Below are 19,159 nucleotides of genomic sequence, written 5' to 3'. Positions count from 1 at the left end.
CACTGTTACTCAAAAAATGACCAAATACTGTCATATTTAAGTAAATAAATCTTGTTTGTCAATTTTTATTTAATGTTGCCTTTATTATGCAACCCTGTTTCCATTCTGGTGTAGATTTTAAAATATTATAGAGTGTAAGTATTACAAATTTGGTCCATTTAATTTTGCTGTAGTCTATGACGTTTATAGCAAGAAAGTAACATAAATCACACAAATCATGTCCCGAATTTGGTAACAGGGTTGCAAACATTTCAACATTTCATTTCATCTCTTTTCACTGAAATACTAAAGGCTTGATTATTGAAGAGTTCGAGTGATGATGACGGGCGCGCGCTCACAGGATCCGGTTCGGTCTTGATTCGGGTTCGGAACCGGATCGATGATGACGGCTCGGTCATTCAGAGCAACTACTGTAGCTCGAGCTGCTGAAACACCCACGAGAAAGTTCTGCTTCACCTCGTTATTCGCATGCCTGCCGTTAAGACGAATGCCTTCACACTATACACGAGTTTAGACATTAAATCGACGCGTGAGACGAGCTGAAGTAAAGCCCGCGTCAGGTGCCGATGCCACGGTGAATAACCACGAACTCATCGCGCCTGTGATCGATCAGAACCGCACGTGCTTTACTCTCTCATCATCACCATCATCATCATAAACACGGAGAATGTGAGTGAAAGAGCGCGTTTACCTGAGAGATGCTGAGAGCCCGACCGTCCGGCGTCTTCAGACAGTCAAACACATGACATCACCCCCGCGAGCGTCTGACCCGCGTGAGGAGCGAGCGAGCGTCGCGTCAGGACTGTCCTGGGCTCTTCCTCTCAGCCAATCAGACGCGCAGCATCAGCATCAGTCGCGCGCTCCTCCTACTGATGCTACAGGGCACGCGGGGCTAGTTGTCACAGGCGTCGAGTCTCAGCTACTGTAAGACTGTGAGAACAAGTAAAACCTTACATTCATACATTTCCGATTAACCTACCGTCACTATGTGAGTGACTGCAACATCCACTAACCAAACCTAAATGTGTAAGCCTGTTTTACTAATTAAATTGTGCTGAAAAGTCATTAAATAGCCTGTCATACTACTAATATAGTATTAGTAATACTATTTCGTATTAGTTTATTTTAATATGGAGAGCTGTAGCCTACATGTTATTTAAACATGTCTAAACTTAGTTTAGACATGTTTAAGTGTGTGTGTGTGTGTGTGTGTGTGTGTGTGCGTGTGTGTGTGTGTGTGTGTGTGTAAAAAAACACTTCAAAATCTAATTCTTACAAGCAAAACAAGATAAATAAATGGTACAGTACATTATCTTAATAAAATGTGCAGAATTTAAGGAGGTTTTGGAAACCCCTAAACAGTAAAAACAAAAACCGAAAGTACTAATGAAATGAAGAGACGTTCTAGTCATTTAAATTGGTGAATTTTGTACAAGGATATGAGTGAGACAAAACAAACTCATGTAATGAAGGGCTTTTGCTGGATTTTAATCAAACATCCAAAATGCACGCAACAATAAAGGTTTAATAATACAAGTATTTTATTTCTAGCAGCAGTGATGCGCCACATGTTGCAGTGGCACACACAGAGACACACACACACACACTCATTTGAGCAGACTCCTGTAGGCCAGTGAAGACAGATGTGGGCAGCAGTGGTCCGGCATCTGTTGACAGAACAACCAATGACTTTCAAAGAATGTGATGAGCATTATAGGATTTATGTACAATTAGAAATAATACTGTATATTCATGGTCGCTAGTGTTTGTTAGGGTGCGTCCTATAGCTGGAGGTTTGTGTGACAAATCAATCCTGAAAACAGGGTTCGTACAGATACTGTAAAATGAAATTCCAGGACTTTTCAAGCACTACTTTTAGGTTTTCAAGGACTACAATTAGAGATCCCCTTATCAAACAATATCATTATTATCATTTAAATTAAAAAAAGGTAAATAGATAAACAAAAATAAACTAATAAAACAATGGTACAAATAAAGTGCAACACAAGAAATGACTGTGGCAACTCTGAATGAAAGCTGTTTCACAGGGACGTCACTAGGATTGGAAGACGGGGGGGGGGGGGTAATTTGCGTTTATAGAAAATCTTACAGTGAATTTGAGTAAAAAACAACTATGTATATGTTTAGCTGTATTTGTCTCTTCAACCCTGTTACCCTAGTCTCAACCCCATCACACCAATATATTTTTTTTAGTTTATAATTTAATGTTTGTTGAACTTAGTCAGAAATGTTCAGCGCAATCACAAGAATACTGATTTTAGTTCAAATTCTGAAGTTAAGCCACACCTTTGATCAAAAATGATCGGGTTGCTGTCACAAAAAGTGCCCATTTCAGGCTTTATAGCATAAGTGTAAAATAATATGTAAATTTTATGGTGCATGGTACAATTTCTGGTAAGCTACGCTTTTTTATTATTTCAATTCAATTAAATTATTGTAATTTGATTTAATATTGACTCATCTGGATAAATATTAGGTACTCAAGATAGGCGTTAATTTTTCTCAAGAAAAAAACAACTCATCTAATGCTGTAGACATACAGACAGCCCTATCAGCTGGTAGTATTATTTAAGGTTAAAAATAACTCACATAAATATAATGCGTTTTTTTTTATTATAATATAACAACAACTTTATATAGCCTAATGATATAAAAATATAATAAATATGTAATATAGAACACATATTTAGCAAAATACTTTCTATAGCTCTTTTTTTTCTTGCCAACTACGTGCTATAGCCTAGATTATGTTCATTAAATGGCTTTCCTGAGGTAAATGTGACATAATTGTTCTCCAGCTATGTTATTGACCTCTTCACGCTGATGAAAAACACTGATTCATTGAAATTATGTATGAGGAATATACATTTCGGTAAGTTGTAGCCTACTACTGTATCTTTCAACAGTGTTCGTGTTTATTTACTATTAGCTAGTAGAAATGATCGGTTCACGTGCGGTAGGGATTTAAAACGGAATTTATTGTTTGAATTTTGTAATAAAATTGACAGAATCTGAGATTCTTTTATATCATACAGTAACCTGCTCTGTCTAGTCTGTCGGTCTCCGTGTCCTCTTTGCTTCGCGATTTTTCTGTGCGTGAGAAAATGGATGTGTGGCGTGAGAGCGTGTGAAAAGTGTCAATTGCGTGAGTCTCACGGTGAATGCGTGAGAGGTGGCAGCTGTTACGACTTTGTACTTCTGTCCAACTTCCGACTTTTCGGCTATTTTTTTGTAGCTGGATATATATAATTTGTTGCGTCTAAATATGAACGAGAATATGGTTATTGATAAATCGAATTGTTATTGTTGTTCTTATTACCATTTAGGGGGGCTTAGGAACATTTTGGGGTAGCTTCAGCCCCCCTAAAATAGGCCTAACGACGTCCCTGCCGTTTCATATACCGTGGGGTTTCAGTCAGGGCCTTCAGTAAACGTTGAGTTCGTTTTGATGCGCTTGAGAGCTGAGAAAGATCGCTCACTGGTGGACACTGGTATGGTCACGATCAAGCATGTGAGGGCGTAAAGCTTTGACATGCTGACTGCAAGCCCCGTGCTCCTCAGAAATGTCAGTAGGTCACTTGGACTCTTTCCCTGAAGTTTGTCATGCTGTCCATCACTTTGAGCTCAGCTCTGAGTCTGCCCAGGTCAAACTGTGCGCCGTAGCTCTCATCCAGGCTCCTGAGCTCTGCTTCGGGAAATGTCTGCTTGAACTTTGCAAACAGCTGTGCATCCAGCAATGCAACAAACAGTAGTCACTTGTGATCCTCAAATCGACTGCTGATTTGTGTGATGATGCTGTCGATTAGCGCTGTGTGTAGCTGTCTGTACAGCCGTACAGGTTTTACGCACCTCTGCCTGCGCTCGGCTGTCCTCTCATAGATGGCATCAAATTTTCCACGCTCATCTTCAAGAATCTGGCAAAAATCTGCTATTCTGGCCAGACTGAATTGCGCATCTAAGCTCTTATTTTGCAGTATTTCGAAGAGTACATCAGCGAAGTCAAAAATGTTGATGAAAGCAAAAAGAAAGACAAAAACAGAAGTCAAAGCTTTTCAATTGTGATGCACAATGTACCGTTTCATGGTCAAAATCCTTGAAAAGCTTGACCAGCTCAGCTCTTTTGTCATGGACCGTGCCCACCAACCTGGAGTTAAAGTCCCATCTCACCTGAGAGACCCGCGGCAGCCGCCTCTCGCAAAATTCATCACGAGATTCAAAATTCAATTCAATGTCTTCTTTTACGCGCGCCTGTACCCCATTAAGTCCGGATGCCATTACAGCGGCTCCGTCGTAACACTGTGCCACTGTTTTGCAATCGTAGCTGCCCAACACTTCAAGTACTGAAGCTGCTAGATCATGAGCTCATTTTTTTTTTCTGTGACATCCTCAAACTTTAAAAATCTTTCTTTTACTCGGAGTACCGGAGTACAAATGACAGCTGTGCAGTGTTGCTGCAATCGGTGGCCTCATCCACCATAACTGCGACAAACTTTGTGTTGTTAATCTCTTTTTTGATGGAATCATTTAACACCTCAGCATTTATGAGATCGCTCTGAATTTTTCCCTATGTTCCCATTAAAACGGTGGCCATGGCAAGGTGGTGTCGCAAGTCAGCATCGTATTCTGATAGCAGAGACAGTAACTCCAAGTAATTACCTTGATTCATCGACTCATTCCCCTCGTCATGTCCCCTGAAAGACAATTCTTGCTGTCCCAAAAATATGAAACAGTATGTCTCAGTTTTTCTTCACTCTCTCATTGTGCAGGCTTGTCTCTCGTCTCCGCTGGTCATCCAGCTGCAAATCCACCCTGGACTCACCAAAGGTCTTCAAATGTGCCACCGCTGTGAGGTGACGCTTGGATGCCTCGGATGACGCTCGGATGCTTGAAGCTATTAAGGCTGTTAAAACCCATGCTGTTCCATGTTCCCTCACTGGTATTAAAAAGCAAACACGGCCAGCAAAATAGCTTTTCCGCTCAGTGCTAGCTGTTAGCCTGTCATAACGGTCGTAGTTACCCTCTGTGAAGAGTCGCACAAAACCTTTTCCGGCCTTGGTCAGCCCATCCGGCTCAGGTGTAGATCTTCCTTTTGAAATGATCTCTTTCTTCTCTCCAAACGAATGCCTTGAAAAAGACACACGAAGGAGATCGAAAACGGGATCGGTAAGAGGTGTGAAGGCAGCGGCTCAGTGCACTGACATCGCTCACACCCCGCTCACAACGGTTGATGACATCAGCGGGGGCTGGCGCCGACACGTCGCTGAGCCCCTGGGGCGTTCTGTCACTGCGCATCAAAACTTGATTGGCTAATGATACACATCAGTCAAAGTTATGATCAAATGGAAAATGGCAGCTTCATCGGAAGGCTAGCTGTACTACTAGTGCTGGTCCACGGAGTTGTAATGCGTTTAGATGACATATGGAAAATCCAGCTCAGCCTCAAAAAAAGTAACCATATTCTTTCTGGAAATATAATCGGAAAAATGAAAAAATATATTTTAGATTTTGACAGGGCCAGCAGAGAAGGCCTTGACAGCCCACCTCTGCATATACTTGGATATTTATATGAGCAATATCAAGCTCATTGCCATGCAAAATGGCTCTATATCTTTATCAGACGGGTTGCAACGTTGATTTTGTGTGCAAAGATTGTTTTATCGATAAAATTACACACTAATTTCACATATATTGTTGTTGAAAAAGTGCAAGCCATTAATACATTTTTAATATAACTCTGATTGTATTCGTCTGAAAGTAGTATGTCATATACACCTAGGATGGCTTGAGGGTGAGTAAATCATGGGCTAATTTGCATTTTTGGGTGAACTATCCCTTTAATAACCCCAATCCAGCCAGTACGGTTAGGCCCACCTGGGGGGCACGTGGTGGTTAAGACAAGACTCGGCTGGACACTTCAAGGCCCAACTAAGTGCTTACCACAGCAGAATGGAACCCAAACATGTTTGTTCACCACAACACTCTCCCCATCAGCTGAGCTGCATCACAATGTGGAAAAGCTTTGGCAGCTCGACATCTTGCATACAAGAGTGAAAAGCTGGTGACAAGGTCTCGACAGGATCAGACTGCAATGGAACTCTTGCAGGCGAAGACAGTTCGATTGAACATAAACGGAGTTCAGCGATATGCCACACCTTAAATAAGGGTGCAGTCCATGCCAACTTTGTCTGCCTCACCAACTTCAGTCCTTGCCAATCTGTGGAGTACAGAGAAACACCTCCTCCGGGATCCAGACCATGCTTGAACAGGCTGGATACACCACAAAAGTGAGTCAAGAAATGTGGGAGTCATCTAGAGCAGTGGTTCCCAAACCTGTCCTGAAGGACACCCAACACTGCACGTTTTCTTTGTCTCCCTAATCAAACACACCAGATTCAACTCATCAGCTCATTATCACATGGGTTAATGAGCTGATGAGTTGAATCAGGTGTGTTTGATTAGGAAGACAAAGAAAACATGCAGTGTTGGGGGGCCTTCAGGACAGGTTTGGGAACCACTGATCTAGAGAGTCATGGTTCATCCCGCATCATATGGTGACCGAAAAAAACGAATTGTGTTCAACTGTTCCTTTACCCATCAAGCAAACAATTGTAATGAATTGATTCTGCCTGGTCCCAATTTAAGCTCTTCTCTGCTAGGCGTCCTGCTGTGATTCAGAGAACATTCCACAGCTGTCAGCAGTGACATTAAAGGTTTGTTTCATCAGGCGGGGCTACTCCCGAGGACAGACCACTCTTACGGTTCCTGTTGCGTGATATGCAGAGACAACCCTCCTATTGTATACGAATGGCAAGTCCTGCCATTTGGGACAACTTGCTCCCCATGCTGTGCAACATATGCACTTTAGAGGCACGTCACTGATTACAGTCAAGAAGGAGATGATGTGCAAGATGCTTTTGGAAGACACTTTTAGCTGGACAATTGGCTCCAGAGCTTCTCTTCCCCTAAATCAGCTCAACAAGCTGAGAGATCTACTGGCTAGTGGAGGCTTTAAAATAAGGTAATGGGCAAGTAACATCTTAGATTTCATAAGGCATCTTCCCCCAGAAATACTGTCCCAAGATAGTGACCATTGGCTTAACCAAAGTCAAATGGACCCACAGGTACCCGCTCTGGGACTACGCTGGAGGTGTAGGTCAGATCCCCCTGACATACAAATCCCATTTGCAAGAAGCAAGCCCTACAACAATGAGAAATATCTACAGGGTGCTGGACAGCCAGTATGTCCCATTTGGGTTCATCCCCCCTTTCACAACAAGGGCCAAGATTCGTTCAACTGTTGTGGAATAATAAGAGAGAATGGGATGACCCACTGCTCCCTGGTGTTATTCTTGAAGCTTGGAAAAGCGAACTCCAACATCTAGAAAAACTCAGTTTGCCTCGCTATTATGTAAGCCTCAAACTAGACCACCCCAGCTGCAACAATGAAGTCCACATCTTCTGTGATGCTTCAGAGCGGGCCTACAGGTGTGTTGTATATCTGCGTGCTGAGGATCCACACGGCCAAGTTGAGGTGGCATTCATTACTGCCCAATCGCAAGTAGCTCCCAAAAAACAACTTTTAATGCCCAGGCTGGAGCTGTCTGCCGCCCTCACTGGTGCTCAACTTGCCCGAGTGTTGCAGAGGGAACTAACAGTGTACGTTGCCTAGATTATCCTGTGGACAGACTCAACGACTGTTCTTAACTGGCTCCAGTCTGATCCTGGCCGCTTCAAGGTATTTGTAGGGACACGAGTTGCTGAGATCTAGGATCTGACTAATACCAGAAACTGGCGTTATGTTGACTCCTTGAACAACCCAGCTGATGACATCACAAGGGGAAAGACCCTACTGGAGCGTTTCACAGATATAGTGAAGGCCACTGCAGAGTACCTACACAAGGCAAACGTATCTGATTCACAAAGTCCTATGGCTGAAACTGATTAAAAAGCAGAATTGGAGGTCCTATGAGCTGCTCATCGAGAGAGTTTTCCAGTCTTACTGTTGGTAAATCAGTATCATCATCAAGCTGTTTAGCAATGCTGGCACCTGAACTTGACAAAGAAGTGCACATCACCTGTTTGGAAAGAGCAACGTGCCTGTCTGGAGTGCCAGAGATGGAGAGCTCACCCAGTCCTTCCTCGGATGGCAGATCTAACTCCTGCCCGCCTCTGTTTGCAGTGCACTGCATTCTTCTCTACTGAAATAGACAGCTTTGGATTTATCTTAGTTAAAAAAGGTTGCCGCAACAAAAAGAGATGGGGATCCTATTTAAATGTTTAACTACTAGAGCAGTCCACTTTGTAGTCTTGACCAGTCTAGACTTTTCTCGCCGAGTCAAGCCTGCTGAATTACTGTCCGACCAAGGGACTAATTTTAGGTGAGCGAGAACTCCACTTTCAAACCATGCACCCTTCATTGCAAACTCACCTGGCTGTGCACCAGATTAAGTTAATCTTCAACCCCCCTAATGCACCGCACTTTGGAGGTACCTGGGAAAGGGAGATGCGTTCCATAAAGACAGCCTTAAATGCCACCCTCAATGCCCAGATTGTGACTAAGGAAATGATCAACAACATCTTTATTGAAATTGAGGGAATCTTGAATTCCAAGCCCCTAGGTTATGTCTCCTCTGATGTGGTTGACCCAGACCCAATTACCCCAAATCTCTTTGATGGGCGGCTAGATCCTTCATTGCCACAAACCATTTACCATGACTCTTGCTTTGGTGGATTTGTGCGTGCAGAATTATTGTGAGTACTATCATATTTACACACGTGTGTTTATGTGTATATGTTTGTAAGGATAAACGACCGTTTACTGTTTGCCTGAATGACTCAGCACTTTTTGTTTACCGTCTGTTTGCCACGCATACAGTTAAAGGAGAACTCCGGTCAATTTTAACATTGAGCTCATTTTTTTGTAAATTTGGAGTGCTGTCAATACAGAGAACAACGACAAAAATCGGTGTTGCCTACACCGTGTTATCCTCTTTTTAAAATTTGCACCCTGTTGACTTCAATGGGGCAAGTACTAAACCTGCTTTTAGCCTCTTAACATCCTTGATGTGTCATTACAAGTGCACAGGTCATGTGAGTGATTCCTTCAGAGTGAACGTGGGTGAATCTGACTGCAGTAGATGTGAAAGATATTAATAAAAATGATGTTAATTCAGCCAGCGCACATACCTGTGTTTACATCCTGTTTTCGGTTGAAGTCGATTGTCGAGTTCACGCGCATAGCTTTAGTACGTACGATCATGCGCCCGAGCTCGACTACTGTGGACTTCAACCGAAAACAGTAAGTAAATACAGGTACTGTATGTGTACAGAAAAAATGAGCTCAATGTTAAAATTGACCGGAGTCCTCCTTTAACATTACATTTTGGTTTTGCATTGCAATTGTTGTTAAGTAATGGCAACTTGATTGTTTGCTCTGTAAGGAAAAATTATTTACCTTTATTATTATTATTATGGTTTATATAGAATTTTTGATTCATATAATGTGTGCTACAGCTCATTCTTAGTCATATCGTTTCCATATATTTTCTTTAAGAGCATATTATTGTCTTTTTGAATACTTCTACATTATAAGACAATCTAATAACCATTTACTGTAATGTTATTTATGATTAATGTTTGTTGTGTCAATTCAAGCATTTTAAGCACCTTGTACGAACCCTGTGAAAAGTGTTTGTACAGAAGCATCGGATATTTCTGTGTGTTTTCTCTGTTACCTGCACGCCCAGATGTGTGTGTGTGTGTTTTCTGTTACCTGCAGGTCCAAATGTGTGTTTTCTCTGTTACCTGCATGCCCAGATGTGTGTGTGTGTTTTCTCTGTTACCTGCAGGCCCAGATGTGTGTGTTTTCTGTTACCTGCACGCCCAGATGTGTGTGTGTGTGTGTGTGTTTTCTCTGTTACCTGCAGGCCCAGATGTGTGTGTGTGTGTGTTTTCTCTGTTACCTAAAGGCCCAGATGTGTGTGTTTTCTCTGTTGCCCACACGCCCAGATGTGTGAGTGTGTGTTTTCTGTTACCTGCACGCCCAGATGTGTGAGTGTGTGTTTTCTGTTACCTGCACGCCCAGATGTGTGAGTGTGTGTTTTCTCTGTTACCTGCACGCCCAATCTGGACAGATAGCGGTTGCGCAGACCGAACGGGGACAGAGGCTTCAGATGCTCTTGATCCTCCACAGCCTCCTGATGGACACGCTGGACATCCCTGAGACAAAACTGCAGTGTCACTACACTGACATCTGCTACTCACTCACACACACACACACACACACACACACACACACACACACACACACACACACACACACACACACACACCTGAGACAAAACTGAAGTTTCACTACACTGACATCTGCCACACACATGCGCACACACACACACACTAAAAAAACAAAAGAGTACATCTCATGTTTTTATTATCATCCTGAGAGTCAGTGCCAGATTGAGAGTGGAGACAGTCGATAGTGTCGGGGCTGCACTGCAGCGCTCAGACTCAAACACCATCATCACGAGCTGCGCTGGAGATCTTTGATCATATTTCAGATTTCAACCCAAATACTTCTGATAGAAAACATAAGGTAAAAAAAATGTGTTCATACTCCACTATATTTTGAAGAAAAATATATCGCTTTCAAAATGTAATTGTACATAGATTATATATTTGAATCATGTAAACTCTATAAATAGTTTTAACAATATCTGGCCATGTGAATGTATTTGGTCTTGCGGGACTAGATTATTAAGTTTGGACTCGCTACTGCTAATAGATCCACACTGTAAGATCTGCAGCATTAATAGACATTCATCAGTGCCATGTCAGATCTAGGCAGGTGGAGCTGGGGAGGAGGAGGGCTTCAGAGGAACAGCGAACACTCAACCAGACTATTGACATGCTGAGCAAGCATCTCATTGGCTGCAGGATCAGCTGAGCCAATCAGCTTGTGCCATGCCGTAATGATGTCACTGCTTGCAGATTGCATGTAAAGGACCGTCAGCCTGCGCCATCTAGAGTTTTATGACTGAAGTAAATTACAAAGAAATAAAAAATTATGACAACTCTTCAAAAAACAAAAATGCTTTTAAGTCAATATGAAATGCCATTTACAATATCTCCGAGTAAGGGGCCGTTCACACAGAACGCGTTTCTCCATTCCACTGCGACACTTTTCCATTGTTTTTCAATGTAAACGCACTAGACGGACGTCTTTAACCGTTGCGCTCATTACACGGCATTCTAGAAACACGGCGCTCAAGTTAAAAGAAGTTCAACTTTAAAAAAACGTGTCTTTTTTTTCGTCTCACATTTTTAACAGCACAAACGCGTTCTGTGTGACCCGGCCCAAAGACAGTTAATCTTGATAAACAGGCGGTAAATAGTCAGTTCTTTGGGGATAAAATCAATCAAGTGAATCCCATGTTACTGTGCAAACAAACCAGAATTATAGAAATGATTAAAACTGTAAGTACAACACAAATAAGCCAAGTAAAGACAGGAGCAGCTTCCAGTCTGAGTGGACCATGATGAAGTGAACCCAGAGTCCAGTGGAGCACAGGATCACTCAGCAGTCGTCAGAACCAGTCTCTGCTTCAGTGCTAAAGCGGTTCGACTCCAGAGCGAGTGAGAACTGGTCAGTGGTCCCGTGTGGAGTCATGGACCCTGAATCGGCCTCTAGACACAGAAAGCTCTTCGACGTTTATAATGTTCGAGATGCTTCCCTGAGACATCGGCTGGACCTCATGAAGAAACGTGCCTCATGTTTCGTCCCGAAATGAAAAAGAAAGAAAGAGAGAAAGAAAGAAAAGGGGGAAGAATACATCAAGAGTACCTTGTGACATTATTTTCATTACAATTAACCCATTACTACAATAATACAGTGATTAAAATAATCCTACCCTGGCACAGTTTCGTTATTAAAATCATGAGTTAAAATCATAGGGTAATCACAGGGTAATTACAGGGAAGGTAGCTATTAAAATTGTATATTAAAAATAGTTTTTTTCGCATTACAGAAACAAGAATTTGAGAATAATGTCACAAGATCATGTAAAATGCGTTCTAGTAGTGCGGGTGTTGTGTGTCCATCTGTCCGGTGCTCATCTAAAGGATTGTGGCTGATGTGAAAGTGTTCAGTGAAGGTGAAGGACGCAGTGCAGAAGAGCCGTCACCTGAAACACAACACACACACACACACACACACACACACACGAGTAAACCAAACGCTCACAGCAAACGAACAGTTTTCACACACACAGAGTTAGACGTAAAAACACAGTCCTGAATGAAACATGTCCAGCAACACTTCTCTCAGCGCAGCGGCCATCTTGTGTTTACGGGTTAGCTGGCATTGACAGAGTGATTGTGGGATTATATGTGCGGCTGCTAAAAGAAAATATTAAGCAGCATTTTTATAACAGGCCCATGATTAGGGCTGCACGATTCATCACGATTTGGCTCAGTGCGAATATGAAGGATTATTATAATCGATTATTAACGAAACAGATATATGCCCAGTGTGTTAGTGAAGAGCAGCTCTGTGATCAGTGGTAAATGCGAGTGGCTTAGAACATGCGTTTGAAAAAGCAACACACGTCGAGTTCATAAACCTGTTGTCCAAAAAAAGACAATGTTTAATAACGTTTTTACTCCAAACTCACTTCACAACGTCAGCCGAGTGCTTAACATAACTTCTGTGTGCTGATGTGTCTTATCACAGAGAGAGGCAGACGGTATATTATTCTATTATTGCTTTGTTATTATATATTTGTATTTTAAGTCATTTTAAAGGCTGTTGTTCACTTGGATCTGTTTTTTTTAACACTAATTTATTTGATCAGATTACTCGATAGAATAAATGGTAGATTGCTCGATTACTAAAATAGTCGATAGCTACAGCCCTATTTAAAAGTCTGGACTGTTCTTGGATTCACTGTAGAAACACACAGCAGCGCCAAACAATATCTGGACACTCGAGTCACACTTAAAATGAGAAGTTGGGGGTTAAACACACAATCCAACTGTTCAGGCTGACATATGAATGACGTGTGTTCTCGACAGACTGTGAGATTCACCCTGACTTTTCTTCCACAGTTTCTGTTCCAGCAACGCTTCAGTGTGTGTGTGGATGTTTCTGGCTAACGAAAGCTCTTTCCTGACACTGAGGAGTCCAGATACGAGCTGTCGCCGCTGTCTGAGGTGAAGGACAGGTGTGTACTCACTCAGATTTGAGTCGCTGGGCTCGTGTCGAGGCGGACAGGTTCAGCTCTCCCTCTGAGGACAGAAGCAGAGGAAGTGTGTGAGAATGAAGGCCCGTCACAGGCCGAGTTCATCAGGAGCGAGCGCTGAGCTTACCTGTGTAATAATCATACAGATACAGCACCACCACAGCGAGCAGAGCCACTGAAACACACAGCACATCATCACACACACACTTCAGGAAGCACAGGATGACAGAAACTACACAACACGGGCCAGAACACACAGTCTAATCGAAATAATTATACTACTGTTCTGAACAGAGCAAGAAAAACAAGAACATGAGATATCACATTAGTGGTGTGAGTCCAGCTTTTGGACTCATATTGCGCCCTCTTGTGGGCATTGGAGACAATACAGTACTTTTTTTAAAGTATTGCCTTTAGAATATGAATATAATTAGAATTTTGCTAATATTAAAGAAAGAAATTCGAATTGAGCTTTTCAGCCGTTTTGGCAGCTCTAGTGTGCAGAGACTCACGGCACAGGCAGGCGATGAAGAAGACCTCGAGGAAGAGGTAACCCTTGTTATCCAGGATGCTTCCCGCAGCCATCGACATGAGGGCCAGACCCAGGTTCTGGATGGACTGCATGCTGCACACACACACACACACACACACCAGAGCGTCAGAAACAGCTGCATGATCTTCAGCAGAGGGTGAGGAACATCAGAGGAGAGACTTACAATCCGTACGCCGTTCCCAGCTGATGCTCCGGCACCACAAACGCCACCATGGGCCACAGCGCACAGGCCAGCAGAGAGTACGACAGGCCTAGGAGACACTGACACACACACACACACACACACACACACACACACACACAGGGTTAAAGACCTGATGGGTCATCGGACACACACACAGGCCAGCAGAGAGTACGACAGGCCTAGGAGACACTGACACACACACACACACACACACACACACACACACACACAGGGTTAAAGACCTGATGGGTCATCGGACACACACACACAGGCCAGCAGAGAGTACGACAGGCCTAGGAGACACTGACACACACACACACACAGGGTTAAAGTCCTGAGGGGTCATCAGACACACACACACACACACACACACACACACACACACACACACACACACACACACACAGGGTTAAAGTCCTGAGGGGTCATCAGACACACACACACACACACACACACACACACACACAGGGTTAAAGTCCTGAGGGATCATCAGACACACACACACACACACACACACACACACACACACACAGGGTTAAAGTCCTGAGGGGTCATCAGACACACACACACACACACACACACACACACACACACACACACACACACACACACACACAGGGTTAAAGTCCTGAGGGGTCATCAGACACATACACACACACACACAGGGTTAAAGTCCTGAGGGGTCATCAGACACACACACACAGGGTTAAAGTCCTGAGGGGTCATCAGACACACACACACACACACACACACACACACACACACACACACACACACACACACACACACACACAGGGTTAAAGTCCTGAGGGGTCATCAGACACACACACACACACACAGGGTTAAAGTCCTGAGGGGTCATCAGACACACACACACACACACACACACACACACACACACACACACAGGGTTAAAGTCCTGAGGGGTCATCAGACACATACACACACACACACACACACACAGGGTTAAAGTCCTGAGGGGTCATCAGACACACACACACAGGGTTAAAGTCCTGAGGGGTCATCAGACACACACACACACACACACACACACACACACACACATACACACACATACACACACACACACACACAGGGTTAAAGTCCTGAGGGGTCATCAGACACATACACACATACACACACACACAGGGTTAAAGTCCTGAGGGGTCATCAGACACACACACACACACACACACACACACACAGGGTTAAAGTCCTGAGGGGTCATCAGACACTAAACTAAAAAAATTCAGATGACTAAAATTTGACAAACTAAATCAAAATTTGCTGTAAAAATTAACAAGATTCAGGACCTAGGGGCTCATCGGACAGACACACACACACACACACACACACACACACACGGCGTCAGGTTACCATGGCGATCCAGGGGTTCCAGAAGGTGAAGGCCAGCATCATGTGAGAGAGGAGTGTGGTGACGACGGCCAGCAGAACCCAGAGCACGTTATGCCCGGTCCGGTCCACCAGAAACCCCAGCAGAGGAGACGCCGGCGCCGAGATGATGTACACGATACTGCACAGTTAAAGACCAACGGTGTCACACATGCACTTTCAGTCGCTAAAGCTAATAAAAATGACTGTGACTGCACTGTTTTGAGCTTGTGTGTGAACGGGGTAAATCACTAGGTGAATTAGAAGCTGCAGCATTACCGTTAACACGACTGCTCTGGACCGATTACAGTAACGCTACAGTAAAAGATCTGACAGACAGTGAAACTAAAGCGCTTCTCCAGATCTGGGTGGATGAAGGAAAGCAGCGAAGCTTTTAAACATCATGTCCAGTGACTGACATCACTGAGTTTACTGCTGTAAACTCAGATTAGACTCAGACTCCAGTGATAAAGACTCCAGATTAGACTCAGACTCCAGTGATAAAGACTCCAGATTAGACTCAGACTCCAGTGATAAAGACTCCAGATTAGACTCAGACTCCAGTGATAAAGACTCCAGATTAGACTCAGACTCCAGTGATAAAGACTCCAGATTAGACTCAGACTCCAGTGATAAAGACTTCAGACTTAACTCAGACAGCAGTGATAAAGACTGCAGACTTGACTCAGACTCCAGTGATAAAGACTCCCGACTTGACTCGGATTCCAGTGATAAAGACTTCAGACTTGACTCAGACTCCAGTGATAAAGACTCCCGACTTGACTCAGACTCCAGTGATAAAGACTCCCGACTTGACTCAGACTCCAGTGATAAAGACTCAAGACTTGACTCGGATTCCAGTGATAAAGACTTCAGACTTGACTCAGACTCCAGTGATAAAGACTCCAGACTTGAGTCAGACTCCAGTGATAAAGACTGCAGACTTGAGTCAGACTCCAGTGATAAAGACTGCAGACTTGAGTCAGACTCCAGTGATAAAGACTTCAGACTCAACTCAGACAGCAGTGATAAAGACTCCAGACTAGACTCAGACTCCAGTGATAAAGACTGCAGACTTGACTCAGACAGCAGTGATAAAGACTCCCGAATTGACTCAGACTCCAGTGATAAAGACTGCAGACTTGACTCAGACTCCAGTGATAAAGACTCCAGACTTGAGTCAGACTCCAGTGATAAAGACTGCAGACTTGACTCAGACTCCAGTGATAAAGACTGCAGACTTGACTCAGACTCCAGTGATAAAGACTGCAGACTTGACTCAGACTCCAGTAATAAAGACTCCAGACTTGACTCAGACTCAAGTGATAAAGACTTCAGACTTGACTCAGACTCCACTGATAAAGACTCCCGACTTGACTCAGACTCCAGTGATAAAGACTCCCGACTTGACTCAGACTCCAGTGATAAAGACTCAAGACTTGACTCGGATTCCAGTGATAAAGACTTCAGACTTGACTCAGACTCCAGTGATAAAGACTCCAGACTTGAGTCAGACTCCAGTGATAAAGACTGCAGACTTGAGTCAGACTCCAGTGATAAAGACTGCAGACTTGAGTCAGACTCCAGTGATAAAGACTTCAGACTCAACTCAGACAGCAGTGATAAAGACTCCAGACTAGACTCAGACTCCAGTGATAAAGACTGCAGACTTGACTCAGACAGCAGTGATAAAGACTCCCGAATTGACTCAGACTCCAGTGATAAAGACTGCAGACTTGACTCAGACTCCAGTGATAAAGACTCCAGACTTGAGTCAGACTCCAGTGATAAAGACTGCAGACTTGACTCAGACTCCAGTGATAAAGACTGCAGACTTGACTCAGACTCCAGTAATAAAGACTCCAGACTTGACTCAGACTCAAGTGATAAAGACTTCAGACTTGACTCAGACTCCACTGATAAAGACTCCAGACTTGACTCAGATTCCACTGATAAAGACTGCAGACTTGACTCAGACTCCAGAGATAGAGACGCCAGACTTGACTCAGACTCGTGATAAAGACTTGTGAACATCTGTCTGTGTGTGTGTGTGTGTGTGTGTGTGTGTGTGTGTGTGTGTGTGTGTGTTTGTGTGTGTGTGTGTGTGTGTGTGTGTGTGTGTGTGTGTGTGTGTGTGTGTGTTTGTGTGTGTGTGTGTACCTGTTGATGGCTCTGGCCTGGACAGTTGTGAAGTCGAACTTCTCGATGAAGAAAACTCTGTTTGTAAAGACAACATCATTCAAACCCATCCATCGTAATCTCATCATAATGATGTGCAGATGATTCTCTTCTGTTTATGTCAAGTTTTACACTCATTTTAAATGGTTTACTCTTGATTTTTGTTTATATGAATATTCAGCTGGACAGAAACTCACTGGCCCAGTCCAATAAAGGGGAAGATGGCCACGTAATACGCCACACAGATGATGAAGATGAGCCAGAGAGAGAAGGGAAAGTCCTTGACGTCAGTCAGCTTGATGATTTCCCCTACACGAGCCACACACACACACACACACACACACACACACACACACACACACACACACACACACACACACACACACACACACACACACACACACACACACACACACACACACACACTTCTGTAAAACACACTCTGCTGAAGTGCTGGATTCTCTGAGATCACAGTCAGGATCATCTCACCGGTTTTGCCCTGCTCCTTCTTTAGGATCTTCTCTGCCCGTCTGTCCAGGAACCCCAGAATCAGAGCGCACGTGAGCGAGAACAGACACGTGGACGCCGCTGCACACACACACAGAGACCGTCACACACACACACTCAGCTGTTATCTATAATCTTAAGGGTGTAAACTTTTGAGCATTTCAGTTCCTCTCATTCCACGAGAAATCCTTTAACCCCCTGGGGTCGGCTATCGCGCAGGTGCGATAGGCTCGTTTTTTTCCGTATGAGTGAAAAAAAAAAAAATATACATTTTTATCTTATATGCTTGTGTTATACATCAATCGATCCTGTTTAGTTTGTATTTTTTTTGTGTATGCTCATAATAAAAATGTGCTTTTCGCCAAATAAAGAAAAATAAACATGATGCGAGTTCTGCCTACTCTCCGTCAGTGAAGTTAATTCTGAAACGCGTCCGAAAACGAACTGTAACTCAGCGAATACTCAGTCAAACAGGCATACAGACACACAGGCATGAAGCTTGAATTCTCTTCTTTTAAATGAAGTAATTTTTATAAAAAACAAATATTCACAGTTTATATAATATGTATGTAAAGAGAGAGATGTCAGTCGTTCTCATCTCAGCTAATTAAGTTGTAATGTGTCTCCGCCTACGGAGACCGCGCGCTATTCAAACGCAAATGTGAGGCGATCCATACAAACCTGTGAAACGCCCACATCCGCTGGATAAGGCCGGTGAAACACTGGATGCGTGGCGTAAGCGTCTCAGCTGCGTGGCGTGTCCGTTTTTATTTCGGCTCCCATGTTAACAGTTTAGAGTTTGCACACTGCCTGTGTGAGACGCGCATCTCAGGCGCGGCACGAGCCGCGTGGAAAACGCGTGCATTCTAGAAATAGAACCAACGCCTATTTTTCACGCGACACGCAAGCGTCTTGGAAGCGTTTCCATGCAAAATTGAATAGGAAAATCTGTTTATTTGTCATTTTGACACGAATACATATTAATAAATGTCCTTTTGATGTTTAAAAGTGTCTAGGTTTTGACATAAATGCAAATATAAAATGTAATTTTACTAAATATGATCGATTTTCAAATACTGCTGTATTGAA

General features: G+C 43.4%; 1 protein-coding gene across 2 annotated transcripts in view; it reads right to left on the bottom strand.

Moving 5' to 3' along the window:
• Positions 1–1,294: 1,294 nt before the first annotated feature.
• mfsd1 (major facilitator superfamily domain containing 1) overlaps positions 1,295–19,159 on the bottom strand; it is a 24,594-nt gene continuing 6,729 nt past the window's right edge. The window contains exons 8-17 of one of the 2 annotated variants that reach the window (XM_081370774.1): positions 18,053–18,151; positions 17,761–17,872; positions 17,546–17,602; positions 15,371–15,527; positions 13,973–14,070; positions 13,769–13,881; positions 13,384–13,431; positions 13,251–13,302; positions 10,134–10,239; positions 1,295–1,667 (exon numbers count right to left, since the gene is read on the bottom strand). In XM_081370774.1, the coding sequence (XP_081226900.1) occupies positions 1,608–1,667; positions 10,134–10,239; positions 13,251–13,302; positions 13,384–13,431; positions 13,769–13,881; positions 13,973–14,070; positions 15,371–15,527; positions 17,546–17,602; positions 17,761–17,872; positions 18,053–18,151 (902 nt within the window). In that variant the 3' untranslated portion in view covers positions 1,295–1,607. Of the gene's footprint in view, positions 1,668–10,133; positions 10,240–11,093; positions 12,201–13,250; positions 13,303–13,383; positions 13,432–13,768; positions 13,882–13,972; positions 14,071–15,370; positions 15,528–17,545; positions 17,603–17,760; positions 17,873–18,052; positions 18,152–19,159 lie in introns of those variants that run through there. The other variant, XM_081370775.1, reaches the window with a different exon arrangement.

The sequence above is a fragment of the Scardinius erythrophthalmus genome, assembly GCF_964197995.2.
Source record: "Scardinius erythrophthalmus genome assembly, chromosome: 7".
NCBI classification, from domain to species: Eukaryota; Metazoa; Chordata; class Actinopteri; order Cypriniformes; family Leuciscidae; genus Scardinius; species Scardinius erythrophthalmus.
Note: the sequence above shows the minus strand (reverse complement) of the source record. Positions and strands in the feature narration are given on the sequence as shown.